The 22,644-nt window shown below is 30.0% G+C and overlaps 3 protein-coding genes across 4 annotated transcripts; 1 reads left to right on the top strand and 2 right to left on the bottom strand.

The window, feature by feature from the left end:
- The first annotated feature begins 1,585 nt into the window (after positions 1-1,585).
- LOC125068826 (ecdysteroid-regulated 16 kDa protein-like) lies at positions 1,586-8,703 on the top strand. The gene is made up of 4 exons (XM_047678146.1): positions 1,586-1,743; positions 7,467-7,580; positions 7,780-7,898; positions 8,369-8,703. The coding sequence occupies exons 1-4, from the start codon at positions 1,677-1,679 to the stop codon at positions 8,507-8,509; spliced, it is 441 nt and encodes a 146-aa protein (XP_047534102.1). The 5' UTR covers positions 1,586-1,676; the 3' UTR covers positions 8,510-8,703.
- A 1,795-nt stretch (positions 8,704-10,498) lies between these two features.
- On the bottom strand, positions 10,499-14,061 carry LOC125068900. 2 transcript variants are annotated; one of them, XM_047678271.1, is made up of 3 exons: positions 13,935-14,061; positions 13,223-13,704; positions 10,499-13,003 (listed from the first exon to the last, which is right to left on the bottom strand). In XM_047678271.1, exons 2-3 carry the CDS (start codon positions 13,693-13,695, stop codon positions 12,169-12,171), a joined length of 1,308 nt encoding a protein of 435 aa, XP_047534227.1. In that variant the 5' UTR covers positions 13,696-13,704; positions 13,935-14,061; the 3' UTR covers positions 10,499-12,168. The 2 variants fall into 2 exon arrangements, with proteins under 2 accessions (XP_047534227.1, XP_047534226.1); XM_047678270.1 differs by lacking the exon at positions 13,935-14,061 and having other exon boundaries at positions 13,223-13,804.
- Positions 14,062-14,443: 382 nt separating this feature from the next.
- On the bottom strand, positions 14,444-22,626 carry LOC125068814 (mitochondrial 2-oxodicarboxylate carrier). The gene is made up of 4 exons (XM_047678134.1): positions 22,129-22,626; positions 21,237-21,509; positions 19,785-19,966; positions 14,444-15,068 (listed from the first exon to the last, which is right to left on the bottom strand). The coding sequence occupies exons 1-4, from the start codon at positions 22,468-22,470 to the stop codon at positions 14,933-14,935; spliced, it is 933 nt and encodes a 310-aa protein (XP_047534090.1). The 5' UTR covers positions 22,471-22,626; the 3' UTR covers positions 14,444-14,932.
- Positions 22,627-22,644: the final 18 nt, after the last annotated feature.

Below are 22,644 nucleotides of genomic sequence, written 5' to 3'. Positions count from 1 at the left end.
AATATATTACAATAACTTTTTACAAACTAAATGACCTGTTTGTAAGTAGAATGTGAGTTGTTGTCTATGACACGCTTTGATCAGGCACCATCAAAGGTAACACAGATTCATATGCACACATAATTAACCATCGTTCGCGTTATTATTTTAATAGCTAATGAAAATCGCAAGAAAATTTCATACAAATTTTTTCATACTCTTTACCATAATCTTGTCTAATGGACAAATTATTAGCAAATTTCAAATCAAAGTAAGTCTTTTTTTTTAAAGCGTAGTTTCAAAACATATTATACCTATTAGAATTTATTGTTTCAATAGCTTAGAAGAAATTCATAACGTTATCTCTGGATTAATTTTTGAAATAGCTAAACCGGTCACAGCCTTTTTTTATAACATACATATCGCTTACAACCAATTTTTAGGTCGCCTTGACTTAGGAAATGTTCGACATTGCAGCGTCTATTTTTGATGTGTCTAGACGATTTAAGCAGGAAGTTAATATAATTAAATATATATGAAATTTTTCGTAAATTGAATACGTTTAGAAGGTTAGGCGACTTTGACGCGCACGATTTTGGAGGGATCGTGACCGCTAGGATCATCCAACTCGGAGCTCGCCTTCGTATTTAAATTTACTACTTTTATTTAGAATAGACTACTTGGTGGTAGGGCTTTGTGCAAGCCCACCTGGGTAGGTACCACCCACTCATCAGATAAGTAAACTGTATTGTTGTGTTCCGGTTAGAAGGGTGAGTGAGCCAGTGTAATCACAGGCACAAGGGACATAACATCTTAGTTCTCAAGGTTGGTGGCGCATAGGTGATGTGAGGAATGGTTAATATTTCTTACAGCGCCTTTGCCTGTGGGCGGTGGTGACCACTTACCATCAGGTGGCCCATATGCTCGTCCGCCAACCAATGCCATAAAAAAAAAGAATATCGTTGTATTCTGATTCGATTTGGCTCATTTCAAATGACATTATATAAAAGGAATTATAAAAACATTATCGCACAATTTAAAAATAAAAAATAACGACATGGATTTTTTTAACATTACTAACAAGACTTATATCTAGGAAAAAAATCAAAATCACGTACATATATCACAATGAATCATTATTTTATCATTAGTAACCAAAATATTTGTTTACAAATCGTCCATCGGTAATAGTTATTCGCATCGTGTCATTGCGATTTTCCTGAAACGTTGGCGTGGTTACAATATACTTCCGGTGGCGTCAAAGAGGATATGAAGTAACAGAAACGACTTCGACGTAGGTGCTGCCTTATGCAATAGACATTTTATTTTTTTAATCATGAATTAATATATTAAACATTACATTTTTGACAAACTCTTTGGAAAAAATTGTAGAATGAAGATGTTAAAAACATGTTAACTATACAATATAATTCCATTTTTAGTTAATTAACCCTTTCTTACCCCTGTATATCACATGTGATTTATTATTTTTAACTATTGTGTCTGCTGTTTAGACAAAATGAGAATGAAAAATTATTGTGATTGTTACAAATATTATCTATTCTTTGAACTGCGCGGGCGCGTTATAAAGAACCATATTATAAGGACGCAACACACAGTCCATCCGCTAGGTCAGTCTGCCGCCAACGCGCGAGTCGAACTTACGTTAGCGCGCGAATTTACTCACGTCAAACAAAATGTTGTTTTTAATTACTGTTGCTGTGATACTGGCCAGTGCGCAAGCTAAATTTTATACGGACTGTGGTATGGGTTTGATTTTTTATTTAAAAACATTGATTATTTATAACAGCAGCGATAATTTATAATTTGTTTACAATTGAAGTAAAATAAAATAAACATTCAATATACTTATTTGATAATTAATCGGCTGTATACGTTACGATATATGTATTTGTTTGCCTCGCTAAAATTAAATAAAAGAAAACAAGCAAACGATTCATTCAATTAAACACGTAAAAGACGCCTTCTTCTCGACATGCTTAATAATCAAATTAATTAAAAAAAAGAATAATGTTTATGATTAATTAACCAAGGCATTGTCATATTGAAATCAAATGAAATAAAAGAATATATTATTTCTGACGCGGTGCCATTGATAAAAAAGACAAAGGATTTCTCTTGTAACTTTTTTTCGCTCTCAATCTCCGGCTGTTTGTTTGTACTTCGTATTTTTTTAGGATTTATATATACATACTCTATCGAAAATAATTAATAGTGTTATTTTTCAATATATGAAATATATGAGGCTACTCAACGCACACTGTGGCATAAAATTGTTTTTTTTTTATAAAGGTGTTGCGCAGATACATGTATGCATATACAGGAATAAATTTGTAGCTTAGTCTAGAAATACGAATATTCATATTGTGCGGATACGATTGTTTACCTAAATAAATCCAATCCGGATCGCCCAACTACAGAGTTACATACCCCCGACTTAGATTAGGTACGCCCATTAAAATATAATTCAATGCTGTGATAAGAACATTATATTAAAATAAAAGTACAGCTCGTATTTGTTTTAGTCGTGGACTTTAATTAAATAGGTCTATATTCCTTTAATTATTTGCTCTCTAATTTATTTATATTTTAGGTTATAAATTGTAAACCCGGTTTCGGATGCAAATATTATAGAAAATTATACCAATGATATAAGCATAATTTATAATCTATTGATGAAAAAACAGCACTATCGAATTTCTTGATATTTCTTCTCCGCCCGGAGGTAGCTTTAAATTAAACTTAACCTTGTAATTTCTTATTTTAGTTTGCTCTTAAAATCGTATGAAATTTTAAAAGTTCAATCCTTTTAAAGGCATTAGTATTGTATTAATCATCTGCTTTAATTAATAATTGCATATTACAATACTAATACAATACGTGATATAAATAGTATCTTTAAGAATATAAACAAATAATATGTAGGTATATATTACAAAAAAGGGTCATGTCTGTAAGATATCGTACTTATTCCGATAACGATAAATATTTAAAAACAATAATTATCTTAACCTAAAACTATATTATAAAGCTAACTGGTTCATATAGATTAGGATATATTGTTATCCTCGATGAACTGCATTTAAACCATAACTAACGTTATTATGATAACATTAAGCTAATCTCCGATTATTATTGTTATTCGTGCGTAGCCGTAGAATATTATAATCACTTGACATTTAGAAGCAATATTCAATTTACAAAAAACGATATAAATATAATTAGAGTAGTTTTTTAAATAATTGCGTGAAAAAGGAATTATTATACAGCCTCTTATAAATTTAACAATGAAACCTATTTTGTTTATAAAATGTATTGCTATATTTTTTAAGCCTATGCCATTATTAAGGAATTCCGTATCCCATATAATTAAATAATATTTTAGTGAAGATATCTTGGGAGAAGAAAAAAACGGTATTAGTTTTTATTAAAATTGTATAGATATAGTAAATTCATAATTGGTTGGAAAAGAAAACCCTTGAACACAATGTTTGATTATTATTAGCTATATAAGTCACGTGTCACAAATATAATTAGTTATAATATCTGTAATTGCCTTATTATATACTATTATGCATCTCAACTGTGACGCATAATACTAAAAATACCCTATTAGGAATATGCGTAAGTAGTTAAAAAGTATTAACTGTCTATGAGATCATCTTATTGTCTTTGATAAGATTTATTGTCACTATAGCTATGTATACGTAAGATATATGTTAAAATAAGACTATTAACTGCGTATGGATTATTATACACATCCTTCTATTAATAATAATAATAAAAAAATGTTAATATCATATTTAATGCAACTTTTAAATGTCCTAATGCAAATGCATTTTCTTCTCTTGAAAAGAAAACAGACCATAGATTTTACGTATTTCATGGGATTTTTTGATAACTCAGATATATAAATATGAGTTTATACTTAATATATTTTTCAATACATTTTTAAATACGATACTATTACACTAAACTACTTATATCCACTTTAATTTTACTTCCAAATTTCCGATAAAATATTCGTCGACGTTCAAAACGCATTAATTACGAATACAAAAAATTTCAAAACTGACATAACAAGCCAATAAAAACGAAGTCGACAATTAAAATTTAAGCTTAACAGCTGAAAAAAATCGGATCCTTATTCCTTAAAAAATAAGTTAAGATATAATAGAATATATAAGAAGATATAAGATGATAGAAGATGGAGCAGTAAGATATATCATCCATTCCAAGAGCAACGGAAATTATCATAGATCGAGGAGCCTGGTCGAGACGAAGAGTTCACATAGCTATCAAAGTTCATTAATGCTCAATTTAAGAAAAACGATTTTTAAGATATATACATTATTTTCCCAAACCGAAAACCGAAATTCTAACCTGAAATACCAATTTAAGGGTTAAAGGTCACTAAGCATATTAAATGGTAATTATTTAATTCTGACCCAAAAGAATATTTCCGGGGTTGCGCAATAAGGATTTGCTGTTGACACTTTATTTGAAAAGGATTGTAATTTTTTTTTTGTTTACAAAGAAAAAAGTAATTACCATTTGCATTTTGTACCAAAATAAATAATCTATGGTTCATAGATTAATTTGTATACTTTTTTATTCATGTTATTTGACTTGAAATAAATATTAAACGACTGTAAAAAATAGATAAAAAAAATATTATTTATTGTTGTGTTCCGGTTTTAAGGGTGAGTGAGCGAGTGTCATTACAGGCTCAAGGAACATATTATCATAGTTCCTAAGACAGTTGGCGCATTGATGGTATATGGGATTTTTAATATTTCTTTCAGTGCCAAATTGTAAACAGAAATTGGTTTAAAAAATATATAAGGTTAAATAATTTATCGAAAACAATATTTTTTTATATTTTATTTTTATAATTAACTAAAGAGTTGAGATAACGAAGTACGTAAACATGTAAACAGAAGTTATTATTATCATTTACAACATTGTTTTTGTACCTATACAAACAATATTTACGTGTGATAATAAAATTATATCGACAAATAATGGAGAATATAAATATCATCAGAACTGCTAAAATTAAAAAGAAAACGAATTAAACGGTCTAAAATATTGTAGCATAGATACATAAATAATAATAAAAAAACAAGAAAGTTGAAATACAGGCTTAGTAATTTACATCTGTTAGAAATACTTATTTATGTAGTTACATTTATATTATAATTATATATTTAATGAACTCATATTTTCTTATTGTATCCGATTTCATAAAAGTGTAATCGATTTCGGAACGTCATTCGTATGGCTTTAAAATATAATACAAGTTGTTTTCCCGCGCAAAAGGATTATTAAAAAAATAACAGAGAGTCGCGCATGGAATGAAAATAGTAGTTTTTTGTGAATTGGATATTTAACTTCAGAACTATAATATTTATAAAATAAAACAAATAATAAATAAATATTCTGTGTACTGGTGTATTTATTACATCATCGCAAATATGTAAAAAATAAACTATTTGTCAACATATATAATCTGTTCCCTGGTGCTAAACAGGTCAACTTACATATTTGAGTTTTATGTAAATAAAATTTTAACAATTGCCCAAATCATTAAAAAACATATTAATACCAGAGATATTACACACAAAGCCATTATTTCATATAAAAACATATGTTCATAATTTCGACTTGAATTACCAAAAATAAGGATTATTGACATTGTCCCTTTTAGCACCAAGCCACTTCAGTTTGTTTAATTCGTTGTTTAAGCACTCTAAAATTTATCATTCATTGTCATTAGAATATTTAACTTATTAATTAATGGCACAGATTAACTCCAGCCATTATAATGAACCCTTCATATACTTTTCATAAATAAACTTTGTTCATAAAACTTTAAATACTTTTATATATGATGGGTACGAAAACTTAATGAAATTGGAAACAATTAAAAAAAAGCTTATAACTGAATTGTACGCAATTCTTATACTTTACGTGCATACAATATACATTATACTTACTTTACCGCTAAGTTAAAGTAAACAATATTTAAATAAAGGACTTGATATATATTATTACTTGGTGGTAGGGCTTTGTGCAAGCCCGTCTGGGTAGGTACCACCCACTCATCAGACATTCTACTGCCAAATAACAGTACACTGTATTGTTGTGTTCCGGATAGAAGGGTGAGTGAGCCAGTGTAATCACAGGCACAAGGGACATAACATCTTAGTTCCCACGGTTAGTGGCGCATAGGTGGTGTAAGGAATGGTTAATATTTCTTACAGCGCCTTTGTCTATGGGCGGTGGTGACCACTTACCATCAGGTGGCCCATATGCTCGTCCGCCAACCAATACCATAAAAAAAAGAGATTATAATTCAAATTTTAATTTATATTAGTGTTTATTTGCATGTGTACTGTTACCGTAGTTAAAATAGTCCTCTCCGAGGCATGCAACGTAACGCTGCTAATGCTTCAGTTAACAAATAGTCTTTACCAATATTATAAATGCGAAAATAAGTCTATCTTTCTGTCTGTTGCTCCTTCAAAGCCAAACTTCTAAACCGAATTTGACCTAACTACCAAACCCTAAAACGCGTATTTATAAAAACTCAGTCCCTATTCATGTTAGTTTTAGGCCGTGCACGTATACATATTAAATGTACTTTGAACATCTTAACACTTTCTATCCCTGAAAGTATTAAACTAAAGGTATAAAGACGGTATTAAATCTATATTATTACTCACGAATATTTTAAATCAAATCAATTATTACGTTACAAGTTTTTTTTTTAAAGAAATCTTACAATGCCCCAAATTAATAAGGGAATTACTAATATACCTATTTACCCCTCTTTTTAAGCTTATCGCTCGAGTTAGGAGTGGGGACGACATTAGCCCAAGGGGTCAGGATCGATCCTGCGACTTTTTACATCGCTAGGCGGCCCGTAAACTATTGCGCTATTGACGCTACTTAGTTATAACTAAGTTATAGTATAAGTTATAGTATACTATATTCTAATTATTATTATTAATGCAGTTTTACTATTCCGGGCTTATTCTTCGTACAATTACTTAGAACATATATATGTACTTATATTATATACACGTGCGACGTTCTGCGAAAACAAGCTACAAATTAAATGACCCTTGAATATTATTATATAAAAATAAACTTTATCGTCTACAACATAAAATTGAAATTAGTCTGCTAGCCGTAACAATGACTAATAGTAATTTCATTGTGTAATACTGTATGTCTACAAAGACCGCGTTAATCGCGTAATCTTTTTAGATTTGTGACGGAACAAACAATTTTATACATGCATTGTATGGGGGAATAAGTAATTGTACTTAATTAAAACTACAATGTAATTTTTACCGAACCCTAAATACGACCTCTAGGGACGTGCAGCCTTATCATCTAGCCATTAGATCAACGAGCTAACGAAATGTAATCTTAAGTGCAAATCATCTTAATTTCAGGTTCAAAATTAGCGACGATTCAAAAAGTGGAGATCAGTGGATGCGCTGAAGAAGCTAAGGAGTGCATTCTGAGGAGGAACACCAATGTATCTATTGCCATCGATTTCACGCCCAGTAAGTATTTATTCTTAATACATGTAATATTCTAATCACAGAACTTTAACGTCGACTGAAACCAGAAAATGAATTCTAAATAAGACATGTTTTTGTGTTTTCTATTTCTGAATTGATCAGTAAAAAAAAAGAACCTTCATATTTCATTAAATTAATATTATATAAACGTATAATCATTTATTTTTATTTACCTTTAAAGCTGTGGACGCGAAGAATCTGGAGACTGTAGTCCACGGTATAATAATGAACCTGCCTGTTCCCTTTCCACTCCCACAACCAGACGCTTGCAAGGATAGCGGACTAGTTTGTCCAATCAAGGTAATTTAATCTATGCAAATATCTCAATATTATTTTTCATTAATCTTAAAACGAATTGTTCCTTTTGTATAAACTAAAAATTATAGATTTTTTTAAGAACCGATATGGCTTAGTATTCCCTGACCATTACAACTGAGTTTTCATGTACTTAACATGTGTTTATAATAACGTGGGCAAACTTGCGTGTCCGATGTAATTCAAATTTGTTTCATGTGAATCTAGCAAACATTGAAGCAGCGTAGTGTATTGAGCTCCAAATGTTCTCGTTAAGAGATGTTCTCTATGTCCGGTCGTGGATTTACAACCTGTCGCTCACCTATCAACGTTTTTAAGTACTCGTCCATTTAAGTGTACCATAAAGAAAATGTTGTTACCTTTACAATTCTATTATACTTTTTGGGATCAAAGTAAAATCGACACTAAAACTTGTGTATCTAGCCGATATGTTTCAATAAACAAATATTTTACAGTCTGGCGAGAAAGTATCCTACAGATCATCGATGCCCATACTCAAATCTTACCCCAAAGTGAAGGTGGGTGTCAAGTGGGAAATGAAGAATGATGATGAAGAAGACTTGATCTGCGTAATCATTGAGGCCAAAATTAACTAAATAATAAGTCTTAGCTAGTATTTACTCTATTATAACACTGTTTAGTAGCAAAAATAAAATAAATACAGCTAATATTTTTACAATATCCTTATTGAGATTACAATTTAAAAAAAAACAACCTCCAAAAACTTTTTCTTTTATCTTCTATATGAACAAAAAAAAATGAATTATTGGCCGACTGTGATGATACTTTGGTAAATCGTTAAGCGTAAAGCAGAGACGGAATATCCTAAAAAAAGTATTTATCCGCGCGAACCTGAAAATTATTGCTTGTATTCCTATAAAAACACTTAGGTATTGGAATTAATTCTGATAAAGCACTAAATGCTGAAAAATAATAGTACTTAGTCTTTTAGTAGGACAAAATATCAACAAGACAATAAGTCTAAACAATTGTTTAAATATCCGGAAAATATGATAAAATGTCAGATGTCAACCTACCTATATTTTAGAATACCTGTGCCGTTTTAGTTTACTTAGGTTAAGTAAGTATTACTATTAAATACCTGATAAACTGTTTAGCTTGAAAATGTAATTGTTTATTATTATCTCGACCCAACTAAGCACTCTTGTCTTCTCCGTCCTATGTAATGTTATGTCGTTTAAATTAAGTCATTTGCGCTCTCTTGGCATAAATAAAAACTATTTTAATGTCTACCTTCACATACCTAATGATTCGAAATCATTTTTAATTTATTGGAGAATAACATTAGAATTATATTAAATAAATATCTATAAATGAATTTAACCTAAAAATAATTAATAATCTAAATGAAATGTCGCCTTTGCATATGTTTAGTTTAAACAGTTTGTTATTGTAATAATAAGATAAATGAATGAAAATAAAACTTTAACTGAGAAAAACCAGTGTACTTATTATTATTTTTCCAATCAGTTAATAATTATTATTGTTGTGTTCCGATTTAAATGTTGAGCAATTCATTGTAACTACAGGGACAAGGAACGTGACATCTTAGTACGTAAGTGACTCATGGCAATGTAAGGAATCGTTCTTGCAAGTTGCATTACCAACCTCTTTGCACGATGCTGCTGCCTACTTTTTTTTTTAAATAAAAAAATATTACTACAACTATTTGAAAAGGGATATTTACCATGTTTTTTTTTATTTTTATTTACGTAGATGATGTCGAAATATCGAGCTCCACCAAATAATAATAAAAAACATGGCAAAAATACCGTTTTAACTACTTAAAAATAACCATGTTAATTTAAAATCTTATAAAAAATATTATTTAAAAATTTATCACTTGCAATTGTTAGCATAATAAAATTAATTCAAATGCAATGGGATGTTATTAATTGATGAAGTAGCGCTTAACGTAACGTAACGTTAAATTGATTAATATATTTTAATAAATTAAATTTAAGAAATATCGAATTTGAATTTTTGCTGTCTTAGTTGTCTCGTGCACACTAAGACATCTTGTAAGCATGAGCGGCACTTACTCATACTAAAGTACGATGATAATAATTTAACGATTAGCCTATTCCAATGGAAGTAGGAAAAGAGATAAACAAACCTTATATTTACGTATTTAATTTCTATGCTAATAACTCAGCTATATTGTGAACTACTAATAGTTAATGATAAACATATCTTTATTTATAATACAACACTATTACATTTAATTACTTATTACCATTTAAACTTTACGTTCAAAGTTCATAAGGTCGACGTTGAAAACGCCATATTTTCGCAAATCCATAGTGAATATCTAGATTAATCAAGCTCTCGACCAATGATATCGCGTTAATTTGCTGTTAAATGTTGTTTATTTGGCTTTTCTCCTCTTATAGTTGGAATAGAGTTCAGAATGGTACGCTTTCGTGAGTGAGTACATCGATACTATATTAGTTTAAAGTTCTTGAACACAGAATCTTAAAAACTTAATTTTACGTATATTTTGATGTTATTGAATGAAACAAAGGTAATAGTTTATAAAATTTATTTCTCACTTATTTCAAATTTATAAAAATAAACTTTAGTGTCAGCCTTATGCTATTTACTGCTATTTGAAATGCCAACGGTTATGTTGAGTCATAAATATATTTTGACTAGTGTTCTTTTAATCCATATATAAAATAATTTTTCAAACAAAAAGGTTTCACAAACATTAAATGTTAGTTATAGTTAATATTGCCAGATACAAAAACATATCAAATAGTATAATTAAAATATGTATAAAATGTTGCCATTTAATTTTTTATCAAATCTGTATATTAATGCATATATGAAATTTGTTTTTATTAAGTTCTTATGTTTATATCCGCAAACCAGCATTGATAGAAATTTAATGTTGGTAAACATGTACAAATTAATTAAAGTACAAAACAACAATATTGGAATGGCATTAATTCGTAAATTAATACTTGTTTTAATATTAATAACATTGTTTTAAGTATTCAATATAATACAGATGAACGTGCATTATATTAAAATAATAATTAAAAGTGTAAACTGAATACTTCATCTATCATCTTATGGTAAACTAGTTGTCACCCGCGGCTTCGCTCGCGTTTTAGGGGTTAGTTGTCATGTGTTAGGCGAAAAGAGTAACCTATGTCCTTCCTTAGAGTTCAAATTTGCTTCATACAAAATTTCATCAAATTCGATTCATTGGTCTGGTAGTAAAAACGACAGACAGATAGACAGGCAGAATTACTTTCACATTTGTAATATTAGCACAGATTTCCTCTGAAATAGCAGACAATTTCTGCATCTTCGTAATACAAACATAATTGATATGAGTTTCACTTCATACAAGGCTTGTCACAAAATCATATTCATAACACAGCTGTCAATTTTTCGATATGAGGACGCAGCAGTGATTATTTCCCCCTGATCGATTTCCCCCACGGCGGATATTCTCAAGGGAGATTAGCCGGTTGGCCGCTCAGTTGATCAATGTATCAGCTAACAAAAGTACAATCTATATTCCCTACTCATAATCAATGAGTCGACAAACGCTACACGAACGGAAAAAGTTCAGACGCAGAATTGACGAGCTCAACTTCTTTCAGAGACATTTTAATGTCCAGACTTCGGGTTGCTATTCAGAATTTCTCGAACCAAGAATCGCAACGAGCATCTCATCTGTAGCCTTATGCGCTAGTACTTTATACATAAATATACAATGGGATTGTCAAACAGCTTTAAAAGCCATTTATGTAAGCATATATGTATATATGTTACAACGAAGCTGCATCTTCATGTATGTATATGATCTTCATGTATTATATTATGCCAGGTATGGATGTAGATTCAGATCTACACGTATGGTCTATATTTCTCTTGAATTAAATTTAAAGATGTAAATTTTTATAGAAAAAATAACTATTAAAGGCATTAAGTACGTAAATGCTAAACCATGCAAAAAATTAGAGAAAAATTATTGAAATATGTCTACTGAGGCTCTACTTAACTTCAATACTATAGCTTTAAAGCAATTTGCAAATATCAAGCAGGTAGATAAGATTATGAAACATAATATTTCTAGATTGACAAAACTAAGATGTCATATAATTATGATAGCCAATGATAATTACATCACTGCTAAAATAAGTTGTGCTTCAGGATGGCTAGTACCTTAGAAATCTTTTGATAAATTGTGCGCTTTCAATTTAGGCCACAAAATATATCATTTTTTCTTTATAGATCCTTTGCATCTACAACAAAGCTGCTGGCCAGTCTTATCTTTCTTAAAGTGTATATTAAATTCTTGTTTAAATATCTTTCTATACATGGACTCTTTGACAGGAACTATACTTTCTTTATCACATTCCGTGGCATACATATTATACATTTGTTTTATACTTAAGTTACATTCTAAATATTGCTTCTTTCTAGAAAACTGTTTAATTGGTTTCGAGTCAACTGTACTAAATGACGTAATGTGTTTCCTGACTCTGTCCTTTATTTCTGAGGGCAGCGAATGTGTGCTCGCTTCAGACAAACCTCTACCATCAGGTTTTGGTAGATTCATATCGGATTTACTTAAATGTACATTGTAAACTGGTTTCTGAGATATTGCTAAAGTACCCAAGTAGAAATTTTTACAAACAGTATACCTAACGGCTCTGACTAAGAAGAAGTATTTGAAAGAATATTTTCGTTTGTGATCACTATCTAAAATTTTATTATGTTTTACATAATTTCTTTCCGTTGTATTAAGCAGAAAATGTTTTTTCTCATTTGCATTTAAAGAATAGAATGCGTTAAATATGTGTTGCCGATCAATGTCGTTAATTCTTTCATTACATTTATATCTACATGACTTTAAGCAGTCTTTAGTATTGCGTACTTGTCTCTCGGGTACATATTTTCCTCTTCTACTTATGTAAGCTTCACCCCGTTGATGCTTCAGTTTACGTACATTGCAAGCCCATTTGCTAGGATTAGGAATTTGACTGCGAGCACGCTTTTTCATAGACACTATCTCCACTTCTATCTGGTTGCTATTTTCATTCTTACAACTGTAATTTAAAAAACATCAATACATAAGTAGTACAAAAAATAAGTAGAAGAGTATTCATGCACATTTATTCTGCAAATTCAAAATTTACTAATTTTAAAAATATATTTTTTACATATTTCAAGTCAAATGAACATCTAAAGTTGATATGACAAAATAGAATTGTTTAACACTTTATTCAATAGTGTGGGCTTATTTTAAGTTAACAATTTCAACTTACTCAATTTGCTTCTCATTTACAACTTGAACCTCGGGCTCAACTTTAGCAATTACACATTGCGCATCCTTCAAAAACGTTTCATACTGGCTGTAGTATTGTTGCTGTAGATTATTTGTGATTATATGTTGCTTAAACATTGGCACTTGCGGCAAAATCACATGAGAAGTTATTTGCAGCTGCTGTGACATATCAGCTCCTTGTAAAACCTGCGATTGCATTTGATTTTGCAAAGGTTGTACATTCTGCAAATGTATCTGCTGACACGACATCACAGTTTGGTTTTGTGATATGAGATGTTGATTGTGTATATCATGAATGTGTGAAGACACTGGTATATGTAAAGATTCTGAAGTAATTGTTTGTTGGTAAGAAAGTTTTCCTTGTGAATGTAGCGAAGGGTGAATAGATACTGACGGTGGGTACACTTGTACAATGTGAGGCAAGCTCGCCGGTATTGTTTGAATTTGGTCCATTGTTGATATCTGAAAATTTTAGATATCACAGCAATTGATTAACTTGTATTTATTACAGGTGCGAATATTTGCTTTAAAACATTTGGGCTAAGAATATAATATAGAGTTGAAAATTATAATAAAATGATATCATAACGAATGTATAAATGATATGTGATTAAATAACTATATTTTAATAGTCATTAATAAAACATGATTCAAAGTTGACGAACTTTATGAGAAATATACTTTTGAAGTACCTTTTAATGCTTTTAAAGTATCAGTAAAAACACAGTAAATATACTTATCGTGTAAAAAACACTTATTGTTTTATTTACAAAACATATCTCTACTTTGCTAAAGTTCCATCTCAAAGCAAAACAAAACAATATGGCGGATACTTATGTAAAACCGTAAATGTCATTTAATAAAACAAATGTTGCCATGAGAATTTCATTTAAAAAACCGATAAAACTATTCACGTAAGCTAAATTAATTGCAAACAAATATAAATTTAAATATACAACGATCGAAATACGTACAGATTAGTATATTTTTTATAAAAAGAGGAACTTACTCATTATTCCATTTAAAAAAATACCTGGACCTCTCAATGTAATAACTTCAATTTAAAAATACCTGCCCATTGAGTAAAAAACACTCATCAATAAAAATCATATTAAAATAATATATTTATTTATAAAATTATACAAGTATCATCTGCTTATTACATTTTGATTATAATCGAAAAAAAAATAGCTTAAATAAATAATTGTGATTTAAAATAGTAAAAACCATTATAAATGCTACCTTAGGCATTTTACCGCCACTCATTGGAACATTGTTAATTGAAAAAAACTTAAAGTACTAAGTGATACATACAATTAAATGATTTTTTTTTCTTGGTTATGATTAAAAGTATATATATATTTTGTCGTAATTTTCATAAACAATCATTTTTTTATTTTTGTTACATTTTTTGTTTTCGTTGTCTATTATAGAGACGCTTTGTACGGCAGTATCACTTACAAAATATAATTGAAATGCTGAAAAAAGATAAAAATAACACATTTTTATGAAGGATATTTTTCTTCATATAAAGTATATTATGGTATATTGTACTATGTTTCTATAACTACTACTTCTAAATTATAAAAATATATACATTCATAATTAATGGGCTATTTAAGTCTAATTTAACTACATACATCTGAATGTAATTTTAATGCACTATTATATGAATTTGAGTTATTGTAGGTTATAAGTTACGGTGCTTGTTTTGAAATTTATCTTCCAAAAAGTGATACACGTAATCATACACAACAAGCATAATAGCCCCTCCTGGACCTAATCGAAGAACCTTTGGCAGTAATCCTTTGTATAGAGCACGGAACCTAAAAAAAAAAACAAAACATTTCACTGATTTACAATTGATTTTTCCTCACATAAAATATAAATAGCTCGTTTACAATTCTACTAATTAGCTAGTCAACAACAAAAATAGAAGTAAAGATCATTGACTCATAATGTCACCATAATAAATTCTCCGCGTAATTACATTACACAAGAAAAACATTCAATTGGAACGCATTCAAATAGCTAAAAACATATTTATCAGAGCGATTAGCAATCATTGTTATTGAATATTTGGTTTAATAATAACGACGTGGAAGTCTGAACAATGCATCTCAATTCGAAAATAAAATGTACCTAAAATCTTTGTTTTGGATGAAATGAGCCGTATGACGTAGCTTTGGACATATTCCAACAGTGTTTGTAATGCTTTTGAGAAAATGAAACGTAATGACCTGATCTATGTACATATTTTCTTCTTAAAATAAATAATACTAATACTTAATCGTTATTTTAAATGAAATGCCCGATACCACTTTTTTTAATTGATAAATATATTTTTTAAACTCAACGTAATTGTAACAATCGTATCAAAGTGTTAATAATTTTTATTTGCCTCTAAATCTAAATAGAAATATGAAGCTTATCTTTGAGTCTACTCTAGAGTATACAAAACCATCAGAAAATCACTGTCAAATCTTAATAAAAGATCAAGTAGATTCATAAAAATCACAAGTACTTTTATGAGTCTACTTGATCTTTTAGAAGATATATACTATAACCGGTTTGGATTCTACCGAGAAGAACCGACAAGAAACTTTTTATTTTCATCAATTACAGATAACAATTATTCAATCAATGTTACACCATCTTATAATTCTATATTCAACTTATAAATATCCGATTTTCATAATATAATGTTGTTGAGAATGATAACCCATATATTTTTTAACAAGAGCTTCAAATTTTTTAATTAGTAGAACTGAAATTATCTGCTGTTCTTTAGTGGCAATGTTTTGACTTGGTGTTATAAGTTTATAACTTCTCATGTACTTAATATCATTTTTTTCTCGCTTATACTAAGTTATGAGATCAAAGGCTTTCCACATTAATACTGTAATTTTAAGCTTATATAAAAATGTGTGACGCTATCGAATGCGTTAGATATCGTATTTATTTTTTTGTACCCAAGGGTTCATCATGCTGGGCCCGTCGAGGAGCGACACTTAGTGAAAGCTGGGCTAGAAGTTGAATTTAATTTTATTTCTAGACTGCGCTAAATCGCTCCCGTTTACGGCTTTTAAATAAAAAGTAAGTCTTAACTACATTTCAAACTAGACTAATTATTTACGTTTAGTTTCTACACGCAAAATGTACCAACAATTTCTAAGTATGTAATTGGCACATGGCCACGCTAAAAGTGATAGTTTTCCATAATATATATATCTAGTAAGATGTGTATATATATTCATCTTACTATTGCTACAGTGTTTACATATCGAAAATCAAAGCGACGACCAACAGTCAGAGTCAAGAGATCGATTTATTAACCGACTTAAAAATGAAGGCTTATCTGATTCTTCTGTATGTTTGTATATGCGCAATTTCCAAAAGGTAAGGTAAGGCAGGTTAAACAGTTTGGAATTTTATGCAATTGTTAATAGCAAAGCAAACAATACTCTGATATTTATTCCTGTTCCCGTTACGGTTAAGAGGGGAAGTGAGCCAGTGTAATTGCAGGCACAAGGGATATAACATTTTAGTGTAAGGAATGGTTTATACTTCATCTAGTAAAAGTTTTATGTAATCTTGATAGGATGACGTGACACGACCGGAGATAATTCAGGCTCAGGGTTAAAGGCTTTGCGTGCTTTTCAAGGTGCAATTTTTTTTAACATCGCCAAGTTCCAAAATTCAGACAACCTCTGACAATTTCTTAACAGAATAATCCAATATTTATTTATTAGACCAACTCGGAGCTTGAATCACACCTGATCGGCAGTGGAAAGTTCAACCAGTCAGTCAATTAAATTTTCATGCATACAGAATTAAAGGTACTCTATTTACAAAACGAATAAATTGATACAATAGCGTTTTCTGTGTTTTTTGCACAAGTTCAGCTTGAAGGTTGTGATAAATATAAAATATGATCAATTTACTAATAAAAAGAATTTGACATCAATTTGAACATTGACCTTGTAATAGATATTTAATAGCACTATATTATATCAACAAAGTGAAAAACTATATATGAACTATTTTAATACATTAAATAAGTAAGAGTAAGAGTGGGAGTGTAGTTGAAATTCTACTAACTTGTAAAGCTATATTCCGATCCAAGTTCGAGTATATTTCACAAAGATCATCTGTGCTTAATCTTAATTTTTATTATGTATAGGTAGGCGGTCGAGCAAATGGGCTTCTTTATCGTAAGTTATCCACTATCCATTGACAATGGCGCTTTTAGAAATATTAACCATTCCTTACATTACTCATGCGCCACCAACCTTGGGAAATAAGGTGTTATGTCCCTTGTGCCCGTAGTTACACTGGCTCACTCACCCTTCAAACCGGAACACAACAGTACTGAGCTACCTACCCAGACGGACTTGCACAGAGCCCTACCACCAAGCAAAATAATATTGAATACTAGTTCTACTTATTTATGTTACGATATGATCCCGATTACATTTTAATGAAACTTTAACCTGCTGAACAGCAACAATTATGTTTCGATTTGATTACAGAGTCACTTTGTTAGTAAATTTGGAGTCCAATGTTTATCCTAAAACAGAACGACTTTTGGCGGATCAACCAGCCAACCGATCGTCCGATCGTAAAATTTTGGATATGGCGTGCACAGAACCATAAAAATTCCGACAGAGATGACTAAAAAACTGTATACCAGACACGATCTTGGAAGTCGAGACTCCGTTCGGTATGGTTTTATCAAAGTAGGAATCTTAAATACAGTTGTGTAACAATATGTCAACAATAGTATTATGTAAATTTACAATAATATAGATATAAAAATTACGTTCGGTAAACTGAGCAGCAACTGTATAAACAAGAAGTAAACGCAAGCTAACACCAAATTAACGACTCCACAAAATCAATACATCCTTTTGGTTGTTCTCATAAGATTTCTTAGATATGTTTTTACATTACCTAAATGATGGAGAATAAATAATAGCTTAGTGTCTTGAATAAACACACCTATTATATGTAATTCAATTGATTGAAAATAAACTAATGAGTTATTTGTCTGTTTTTATAAGAAAAAACAACACCCTAAACCGTTGGTGCCGTTAATATTCACATACGACATGACGATGCCAAAGTGGTTATAAGACTTCAATCAGTCGTCAATATCGTAAGGTAAAACGTTTCTGATACACAAATCTATGTCATGACCGACAGTTTCAAACTAGTTTGATATTATTTAGATCCCTTTGACTCTATAAATAAGGCTCTAAATAGAGATGTATCAAAGATAATCCTTAATTTCAAGACAGTGTTATATTTTTAGTCTGAATTTTAAATTGAAATAAAACTAGTTTTTAACGGATTTAATCGCGTATATTAATTATTTTAACATCCCAAAAATGTGGAACGCTTCACGATTTTGCGTGTCATCACGGGCATGCTAAATGCATGGCCCCTGCGCATGGATACGCGATTAAATCCGTTAAAAACTAGTTTTATTTCAATGTGTAATAATCGCGAAAATCTAAGACAACATTATCAGAATTTTAAACTTTTTGATATCATGGAACTAGTTCTGTAATGCGTATTATAATTCTTATATAATGCGTCAATGTAAGTTTCAACATACGTATGTTATTTTATACTGTGCGGTTTTTACATTCGTTTGTTTGACTCTAGTGACTTTATTGTAAGAATATGTTACCTATTCTGTAGCATATATAGTAGAAGAAACTACTAGAAGCTTTATACAAACTAATTGATCAAATTTGTACTTTATATTGTACCTACACATAAATGGTTTCATGTACGTACCATTGATATGTATTATGTATAATATAAAAGATATACGATATATATGTACGCCGGTTTTATCGATGACGTTGTTCATATAAACATATACGTAGATTTTAAACTTTGGAAACTCGAATGTATAATTTACTATGTTGCTATTATATGTTTTATTGAAGTGAAAAGATTGTATTAAAAGTGCATAATATAATAGAATTGATCTGAATGTAATCGTTGACCTTCAGTTAGTCTTTGAGCTATTGTTAGATTAAATACACACACATATATAGGTTTTAGTACTATATGTAACAGTTACAACAATTTTCCAGCCAAATTTAATTTTAACCGGTACCACGGTTGAAGAAAGAAAGAATGTTGATTTAAAATACTTTTCAGACAAAACATACAGACAATTTACACAAATTACTTCTAATGTAAATAAAAACATATATTTTCAGTTAGTAAGTTATAAGTTGGGTATTTTAAAAAACGTGAAATTTGAAAGAATAGAGCAATAGGATGCTAGCAGAAATAAACGTAGCATGACAAAATCACTTAACTATAATTTTAAACTAAAGTAGTTGCGGGGAAATAGTACTGACTGTAACATGTACAGGTAATATGGACGTAATCTTCCAATAATATGATAATTGAACATTAACTTCAACGATTTATACTAAGAGGAAAATGATTCTAAGTATATACTAGCTAGCATATTTTTAATGCGTATATTCTATCACACGTTAGGAACATCTACTTACCCTTCTTCCTTATACACCAACATAATAGCCCCAGTCGTTGAGCGATATTTAATTACACCTGGTATTGGCTGCGGACCCTGGATACGACTCTTTGCGACATCGAATGGAATATTTACGCAAGAACCGAGAACACCTGACGTAAATCCGATGGCAACTTTTCGACCAAATTCTAAAAGAGGATCCTGCAAATGAATATATTTAGTTACGAGTAGTTTACTTGGGGACGTTCCAATACAAATTGTAAGCATGATCAATCGGTTTCACTATAGTCTATATGTATACCAAAAGTAACAAAGCTATTAATATAATTTCTTATAATTATATTTATTTAGTGAATTAATTAATAAGGGATATTAATATCACAATATTCTCCAATAATTATCCCTTATTTGAATTGTTCACAAATTTTGGACACATCCCAATAATAACAAATAATATTATTTCCGTAATTAACTTACGATACTACAAAGAACAAGGAAAAAATGTGAAAATTAATTATATCTAGAATTAATACAAATGCCATTAACTGTATTTAAACGATATTATGTAATAATTTAAATGCCTATAGTCAAGAGGCTATCAACTAAGATCAAGATGTCAGTAGTAAAGTCGAAACGTTTATGCCGTTTTAGAAATAACAATGAGCAAATAGTGTCTGTGTTCAGAGATACATGATAAAAATTTAGACAAAATATGAGATAAACATGCGAGTTTACATTGACAGGAAATATTAATGTTCAGAGACTAATTCTGTGATGTCCCTCTTCGTCCGTATAGTGAAACAAAGTAGGTCAAGCTCAGTTCGACGATCCTCGTTTTGTAACGAAGTCTTTATAGAGATAGAATAAACAAAGGTTGAGTACGCTTCATTACACAAATCAACTCTTCATTATAATTTTAACGTGTAACAATACATAAAAAAAATCATAACTCTTAAAATACTTGATTGAAATGTCGTCGTAAATATAATTGTAATTAAGGCCTCAAATGTTACGAATGAAAAATAGGTAGCTAAAAAAATATTCTTGCTGATAAATGAGAACAAAACTTATCTATCTTGCAACTGATAATACTTATCAATAATAAACAAGTAAACATCGTCTTCCTCTCGAGTTTAACGCTGACACCTTACCACTCAAGTAGGTCTAGATCGTAATCGTGACTTGCCTGACGACACGAACCATTTTATTTTATTATTGACTTTTAATTTTGCACAAAGCAAATACGCTATTCATTCACACAGTTTGAACTACAAAGAATCACATGATATGAATTATGAAGTAATCAAAGGAGTAAACAAAATATTTCAATGTAAACTCGCAAAGATCTTCACAAAAGATTTTATAACGAGAATTGTTTGAAATTTTCGTGACAACGATTTTAATTATGATATAATGTATATACTTATTTATTGATAGTGTTTTTAGAATCAGTTAATTGTTGTTCACTCACCTCATATTCTGGTAAATATCCTTTGACACTGTGATAGAATCCGAAATAGACCATATTAAAAATTCCATTTCTCGCTATAGTTGCTGTTAGACCTTTATTAAGGCCTCTGAATCCAAGTCCATTTTCTCTTACAATCTGCCTCGTCACCGTCCATGTACTCGGAACTTCGGTTGCTAAAGCTCTATTCGACTGAAGAGTCACTTTGACAACCTCGAATGGATTTACCAGAATTGCTTCTGTTATTCCAGATCCAAGACCAGCTAAAGCGAAAGTCTATAACGATAAAAAAATAACATACCATTAGTATTTTACAACGTCGTGGAATTTGGAAAGTAACTATTTATTAGTTATTCTACAGCGAGTGTTTTTTTTCGTTTTGAATGATGAGTGAGCCAGTGTAATTACAGGAACAACACATTCATTCCCATCATTTGTGGCGCATAGACTGCTTAAGGATTGGTTAATTTTTTGCCGTGGTATTGGTTATTTTAAATGTCAGTCGCGTACTATTTACGCGACTTTGTATTTTAAATATAAACAAATGTAGTTTGTAGCATTCCTTGTTATTATACACTAAATAGCCATCAAAGATTCATTAGTGCAAATATCTATGTCGTGTTAATTTTCCTAATGATTGAAATAAATTTCCGTGACCTTGTCTAAATAAACTCTTATCAGCTGTATATTTACTTATTATAAATTTGAATTTATATAAACAAATTATTTTTTTATCTAAGTAGTGTAATGTTTATTAAAGTTAAGTTTTTACTGCTATTCTAAAAATATTATTATTATTGGTGAATTTACCTTCATTAAAATAAAAACACGGAAAATATGTTAGAATATAGTACATAAACTAAATAATGTAATAAATAATAAAAGTATTGCTCACTAAAGGAGTGGGTGAACTGGAACCGAATAAAAATAATTTCTTATATTGTTCAAAAGTTACGAATTTCACAGCTCGTTTCGGAGTTTCAGCTAAAATCGGTGGCAAAATTCCTTTCCAAAATGATGTTAAACCTTCATTTCTATACATTTTCTTCATACAATCGATTATTCCATTATAATAATGAGGATCCGAACTTTTTAAAGAAGTTTTATTAGCTTGTAATTGTAATCTTGTTTTTATAAGATCAAGAGGATGCATGATGCAAACTTCTATAAATCCTGCGCTTCCGCCAGCTCCGACTTGCATTGCTGCTTGTTTTAAAAGTTTTTCTATATCAGCCATTTTTATTTATTTTACTTTAAAAACAAATCACTAATAACACAATAATACTGTTACGGTAACCATTCCGCAATAAGCGTTCGCAATACACTACTCGCGTGCGAGGTTTATTTTAAAAATACCAAAAATTGCGCCTTCGGCCTCTGTCACATTCCAGCGTAAATAGTGATTCTGTAT

This window comes from Vanessa atalanta, chromosome 14 (assembly GCF_905147765.1).
Source record: "Vanessa atalanta chromosome 14, ilVanAtal1.2, whole genome shotgun sequence".
NCBI lineage: Eukaryota > Metazoa > Arthropoda > Insecta > Lepidoptera > Nymphalidae > Vanessa > Vanessa atalanta.
This window is presented reverse-complemented; position numbering and strand designations above follow the sequence as displayed.